Source organism: Brassica rapa, chromosome A05, assembly GCF_000309985.2.
Source record: "Brassica rapa cultivar Chiifu-401-42 chromosome A05, CAAS_Brap_v3.01, whole genome shotgun sequence".
Classification (NCBI taxonomy): domain Eukaryota; kingdom Viridiplantae; phylum Streptophyta; class Magnoliopsida; order Brassicales; family Brassicaceae; genus Brassica; species Brassica rapa.
This window is the reverse complement of record NC_024799.2, coordinates 1,950,050-1,957,371: the sequence shown is the minus strand read 5'-3', so window position 1 is coordinate 1,957,371 and position 7,322 is coordinate 1,950,050. Positions and strand designations below refer to the sequence as shown.

General features: G+C 35.2%; 2 protein-coding genes across 2 annotated transcripts in view; one reads left to right on the top strand and one right to left on the bottom strand.

Annotated features, from left to right (window-relative positions):
• The window catches only part of LOC103866728 (defensin-like protein 2), a 39,636-nt gene that overhangs the window by 11,933 nt on the left and 20,381 nt on the right, over positions 1-7,322 (bottom strand). Inside the window, exon 7 of the mRNA XM_033292465.1 lies at positions 19-2,376. The gene's annotated coding sequence lies outside the window, so the exon portion shown is untranslated. The remainder of the gene's footprint in view (positions 1-18; positions 2,377-7,322) is intronic.
• On the top strand, positions 2,384-4,876 carry LOC103866725 (endochitinase At2g43620). The gene is made up of 2 exons (XM_009144701.2): positions 2,384-4,015; positions 4,302-4,876. The coding sequence occupies exons 1-2, from the start codon at positions 3,586-3,588 to the stop codon at positions 4,694-4,696; spliced, it is 825 nt and encodes a 274-aa protein (XP_009142949.2). The 5' UTR covers positions 2,384-3,585; the 3' UTR covers positions 4,697-4,876.

Genomic DNA, 7,322 nt, shown 5'->3' with positions numbered 1-7,322 from the left:
CTGATTTTGACTACAAACCTCAAGTAACTTAGGGGTTACGTAAGACACTCTCAAGACCCAAAGAGACGACGAGTTGCATGAGAGAAGAAGCAGAGAATGAAAAACTCTTTATAGGGATTGAAAAGTCGATTTATTTGTGGATTTTAATACAAATAAATTTATTATGGGATTGGGGTGTCCATAATAACCCAAAAAGGCAAAAATAATGGACATGTAACTAAAATGCCTTAATGGAAAACATTTTAATCTCACTACTCCTTACTAATCTTACTTTTTTTTTTGACAGCAATAATCTTACTATTTATACCATTTATTTCTTCTCATGATCTATTCTTTTCTTTGTAATATAATTGACATCTCACCTATTATCTATATTAAACTAAAGAATTGAACTTCAAGTTTGGTATATCCATCAACAATTCAACAAGGATTCCACTATCTTAACATTCTTCCCCCTTCGCCATTACCATCCTACATTTGGCAATTTTGAATCTCCATTTAAAGGTATTTTTTTTGTCATTTTCATGAAATTATATATTTGATATGGGTAATGTAAAAAAAAAAATTAAAATTCTGTTATGAAATTTGTAGTTTTTGAAAACAAATATTAAAATGATATTTAAGGATGATTTGGTTTATTTTGTACGATTTTGAAACATAAAAGAAAAACATTACATTGGTGTTAGAAGATATTTTTGTTGTTTAAGACGTTCATTGTCGTGTAAAAGGGTTAAATCGAAGCTAAATTTAAATTTGTTTTAGATACTATTAAAACAATTAGTACGACTAAAGCAAAATGTAATGTGTTCTTTTTTTTTTTTTTTTGGTCAACTAAGTAATGTGTTCATGCTGAACCAATAACCCTCCACGAATTGAACGAGAGAGGAGTAGGGAAGGGAGATAATTCCTTAAACACGTTATGGAGAAATGAAATCAACAACGGATGTTCTCTATATTTTCTTTGAGATTATTTTTGTACAACTTACTTTTTTTTCTTTAATATAACAATCGATCAATTGATTGGTAATTTAAGATATACTAGGTAGTGGCTTTCACAGCTACTAGGTACATGCACATTTAAACGATAAATAAAATTAATTTGATTTTACTTAATTATAATAAAAATAATTATACTTTAGTTTGAGTTTGAAAGAATATATGTAATTCAAAATACTCACAACATGAGTGTCTCGACTAATCCAAATTATATCTAAAGTGTTAGATTTAACTACAATAAAAATATATAATTTTAGAATAATAATTTGTTTTATAAATGTAAATTATAGGATGACTCAAAACATATTAACAAATGAAAATAAAATATTAACCAACTGTTATAATTTAGTTCTCTTGTAAAATTTATATTAATTTACGTAATTTGAAATCATACACTTTAGTTTATTTTATATTTCATTCTGAGCACAATATATCTTAAGTTATACATGATCTTCCTCAAATATATTTATATATCTAAAAGAACAACAAACGTAAATGTAAATAATAAATTTAATCATAATTTTAATATATTTTAAAGAAAAATTATTATGATTGAATTCAGAAAAATAGATGAAACCTAATATACCCAAATGATAATTAAATCGACTATACAAACAACTAAATCAACTAGATATAACATATCTAAAATTATATGTTTAATTAAAATAATATAATATTATTAATATAATTATGCATTTAAATTATAAATTAATTTAAAATTAAAAATAAATACAATCAATTATTTTAATATATTTATTTTATAAATATTTATATCCGTGCATGAATACGAAAAAATCGCCTAGTATTAGTAATAACCGTAATCGGCTTTAGTTAGTCCATTAACCATGTTACATTTATGCCCTTAATAAAGGGTATTAACTCTTTCGAAAAGCAGTGGCACAAAAAAGTAATATTTCAAGGTACATTGAGGATAAATAATAAGAATGATCATGAATTAATAATATTTGATTAGCTCAGTGAGTCTACTGTGTCAACAAATGGTCACATTCACTCAAGTGGCAGGTCTCTGAAGAACGGTCACTGTTTCGCGCTGGAGAGGTCTAGAGACTGGACATGTAGGTGCAAACGAATTATTTTCATTGCCTAACCGAACTGAACCAGAAAGTTCTAACAAACAACCGAACCATGAATTATTCGATCATAATTTTAGTAAGTGAAAGTGTGTTGTTTTATTTGTCTACATGCTAAACGAAAGATTTAAAAAACAAGTGTAGATATTTTTTTGGATGAGTCTTTTTGGCGTACGGCAATTTGTATAACAAAACGACGGAAATATCTCAGGCGCACAGAAGCTGAAACCCACATCGCCGCCGTATTCTATCAGGCACTCGTCATCATGCGATTCTATCTCCGGCACTTCTGCTCATTATATATAGAAAGAGCATTTAAGAAAACAGAAATCAGATTGTATATATATATATGTTGAAAAAGAATTCAAATAGTATATATTATAATAAAACGTGCTCTCTGGATCATATGAATCACATAAAGTTTAACAAATCAGTTAGTTTACCAAAGATAACCAAAAACTGAGAAAACATTTCAGACATCATCAGAAGACAGAACATCAAAGTTAAGTTCTATGGAACATAGACAGAAGAAAAGGCATCTGACTCGGTCACTACCATTGGACTTATCCTTCCCACCAAACAAGCACACAGCAGAACTTTTCTTCCATTTCCCACCAGCTGCACGAAGAGGAGAGAACTGAGTAGACACTGAAGCAGTTGCTCTGAGAGTAAACGAACGACGGAGAAGCTCGCGGAGGTCTGAGAGGGAACGAGGAAGCGTTTATCCATCTTGAAGGAGGAGCATAACGGTGTCGTTTCAGTTGATGGTTCTATTTATTTCTAAACCATGTTCTAATCTTTCTAAACCATGGGTTGGTTGACTGAACCGGTTTAATTGATAAGTTGTAGTTGTAAACACCCCGCATGAGTTGATGACAACTTGCTCTATCAATTGTGTTCGGTTTGGTTACTTTGTTCTATAAAACAATTTTTGTTAGTTGTTTTGATTTTGTTTTGTTTTACGTACACCGGTTTTAAAATCATAAGAACTTAGTTTTTGTATTTACTATATTTTTATTTATTATCCAGTCTAAGCAGTAAGATCACTATTACTTTTTATATTCATTGGTTAGCTAGATAATTTTGTTCAGTAGAAATTCATCTTCTTGCAATTTTTATCTTCTAATGACCAGCAAAAAAAAATTGAATGATCCAGTGAGAAACCTCAAACTTTTGAACTGATACAAACTTGCTTATCTACATCAAGTTATATTTAGAATGATTTCAATATAATTAATTGTTTTCCAAAAACAAAATGACCGAATTCATAACCCACATGAAATTTTTGGGGTCATCTACTTATTATGTAATGGTACAAAACTGGGTACAAAAGGGTCCATCGATTTGGACTAAGAAAAAGCAAATTGATAATCGCGAAATGCCTAACCTTGATACAAAATATCATTTAAATAGACAAAATTTTACACTATAAATACAAACACACACCACCTTCATTTCTTCACACACAACTATTTCTCCCACTCACGAAACAAAAAAAATGGCTACCCAAATATCGATTCTAAAAAACACTCTCATCCTTTTTCTCTTCACCTTAACCATCCTAACAAAAACCACGTTCTCTCAACACTGCGATTTTACAGGATGTGCGAGTTTCATGTGCTGCAGTAGGTATGGATACTGTGGCACCACAGCCGATTATTGTGGCACAGGATGCAGAAGCGGGCCTTGCAGCTACGAAAGCGGTGGTGTAGGTCTCAACGCTGCCCCACGTGATAGAATTGCAAATGTTGTCACACCAGCAGTTTTTGCTGGTATCATGAGCAAAGTAGAAAACGGCTGCCCAGCAAAAGGTTTCTACACTCGTCAGGCTTTCATCACGGCTGCTCAATCGTTCCCGGCCTATCGAGGAACCGTCGCTAAGCGTGAAATCGCCGCCATGTTGGCTCAGTTCTCACACGAATCTGATAGTAAGTGTTTCACCATTAAACCTTCTAGTTTCACTTGCATGAGTCTATGTCTACTGCAGCATAATTAATACCCATAACTGATACTGCGAAAAATTATATGTTTATAAACATCAAAAGTACTTGTCTCTATTAGCCTCATATGTATCAAAATTTCATGGGTACACAAATGATATTTTTTTTTATAAAGAATGTTTTATTTGTTTATGGGAATATTTTATTTATTTAACAAATTACTTCTGGACATCTAATTCTTTTTTGTTAAAATAAAACCGGATATTTTGTAAAGGTTTTTGTTACAAAGAAGAAATAGCAAGAGGAAGGTACTGCCAAGCTAGCTCAGTCTACCCTTGTCAACCGGGAAAGAACTATTACGGTCGTGGTCCTATCCAAATCACATGGAACTACAACTACGGTGCAGCCGGAAAGTTCCTTGGACTCCCTCTATTGACTGATCCAGATATGGTGGCTCGTAGTCCTGAGGTGGCCTTTAAGTGTGCCATGTGGTTCTGGAACGAAAAGGTTCGTCCCGTGGTGGACCAAGGCTTTGGAGCCACCACACGTAGGATTAACGGTGGGGAGTGCGACGGTGGGAGTCCGACAAGGGTGCAAAGCAGAGTTAATCGCTACTTGGAGTTCTGTAGGCAGTTTGGGATCTCCCCTGGAACAAGTCTTAGTTGTTAAAGACATTTCATGTGGTTAATATGGCAACCTTCATGCTATCATGTTGGTCTCGCGCGTGTGAGTTAATAAGTAAATGGTGTGTGAATAAAAGGTTATGAGGTGTAACCTAATGAATGTAACATACTATCATGTGTTGTCTGTATCAGTTGTCATAAAATAATGTATCCATCATAATAAACACTGGTGTGATTCGTCTCTTTTGCAGGTTAGTTCTTTCACTTTGTCTCTTTTTCTGTTTTGTTTCTCTCTTAATCTCTCACTGTTTTTCTCTCCTTTTCTCTGTTTTGTTTATGGAAGACTTTGTTTTACCAAACTTATTTTTCATTCATTCTTGCATAATATCTTATAGTCGATCACACTTGACCTTTATAGTAGACTCCTTACTGACTCTAATCATATTTCCTTGCTCACTTAAACCTAGTCCATACTTCTAGTCTTTAGACTAATCTTACACTCCAAACTTTACTATTCTAACAACTCTTACCAACTTCATAATACAACAACTCCTAACTTAGTTAACAACTAACTAGTTAATACCTTAACTTACTAACGACTTGTTGACTTGAAACTTGATCACCTTTCTTCTTCTTACCTTTTTGTTCTTCTTCTTCTTCTTCTCAGTTGACTTAGTTAACAACTAACTAGTTAATATTCTGTCATTTGTAGGTTTTACTCAAGGAATCACTTCTCAACAAACACATTTTTAACATTTACACCCTTTTTAATGACTATTGCAAACAAATCTTTTTTTTTTTTTTTTTTGAATTTAATGTTAAATTGAATTCAAATATTGCAAACAAATCTTACAGAGTGTTACACGTAAATAACAATGTTTTCCCAAAATTTTCAGTAACAAGGACCGATCGATATATACGTCTAAGAAAGTTGATGCATTTTCGAATCAAAGAAGAAACTGTCATTAACACTAGAGGGTTTGTTTCAACTTGTTTTCGTTGCTGTAAGGATTGTTAAGTATTGCTTTGGAACTAGGGAAAATGTCTCAAAAATAACAAAATAGTTATAGATAAGATGGTCATGGTCCACTCAAACGTAAAAGGAGCGTGGACTTACACATGCGTGATAGGGTTCATAAGCATACAGTTCACAACCGACGTCAAGCGGCAATATTTCAATGGCTTCTTATTTGTCCTCTTCGCCGAACGACCCTTTTAGTCAGACGCTTACTCTCTTAAATCATGAAGATGATTATTTCACATCTATTGTTATTTAAAAGTAAAATTTAAAGACTTCAAAATACAAATGACAGCTGTTGTTAAAAACTCTCCCAGGCACTAGTTTCGAAAGAGGTTATTACCCGCCAGCTCTTAGAATAAACTTTCCCGATTCTCTGCCTTTACCCAGAGAGAGCTAAACAGTATTTTCGAATTGTTCCCCGTTCTGGAAGTATCTACCGGTCCGTAAGCAGCACTGCAGAAATACACACCGGGTTCTTCCCCCGACTTAGTCGGAGGGACCGCCGCCTCACCTCCCGGCCGACGTACGATGATAACAACCGGCAAGAGAACGGTCCGTCTATACTCATGTACTCAATCAACCGGAATCGGCTCGCATCAAAGGAGACAGATGGGGTTTGGTTCTCAACCCTTCTAAGCACAAGAGTATAATTCTCTACCGGGGAATCCCGCCATAGGAGCAGCTTTCAGGAAACCAGAGCTCTCCACGCCCAACTCGATTACAAGCAATCTGTCAGATCTTATTCTCTGTTGACTTCAGGGGATTCCCTTAAGCAATAGAAATCGTTAAGTCTTACCGGTGACACGGTAACCTCTGACTATTACGAGATTAACAGACCACAACCAACTTCAGCTCAGACATGGCTCATCGCAGGCTCTCTTCAGCTGAAAAAGGAAAAGGTCTTGACTTTGAACATCAAGAGCCAGCGCGCGCTACTCGGGTTAAGGTTCCTCTACCGGACAACTCAGATTTGCTCCGCAAACACTAACTCACTCTCATCGGTCGAGTTACTAACAAGACAGCTCAGAAAGTGTGGTCGTTGATCCCCTTTTTTACTGAGCATTGGAAAACAGAGTTCAAACCGGTTGGCTCAGACCTAGGCAATGGCTTATTTCAATTTCAGTTTGAACTCGAATCAGACCTGCTAGCAGTCCTGGATCAACGCCCCTACCACTATGCTCGATGGATGGTGATTTTACAACGTTGGGAACCTACAACTTCCCCCAGATTCCCCTGTCTAATACCATTCTGGATAAAAGTCCAAGGCTTACCAGTCCACTTGTGGACAGAACCTACTATAAAATGCATTGGAGGGAACATTGGGCAATACGAAAAAGCGGAGATTTCTGCCCTTTCTGCAAGAATGAGAGTCCACATTGATGGACTACTACCGCTGATAAAAAGCACTATTGTTGAATACCCAAATGGAGATGAGGTATCAGCTACCCTAGTATACGATCGGCTAGACAAACATTGCACCAAAGGCTTGCGGCTGGATCATGAGCTCAATGAGTGCTTGGTGGCTAGAGCGGAAGAAAAAGCCAAGAAAGCAACACAGGAGAAAGCTGATGAAGCTGCAGGATCAACAGTCTGCAAAGAAAAGGAACCTAACAGAGATTCTCAATATCACCCAGCGAATAGACAGAGGAAC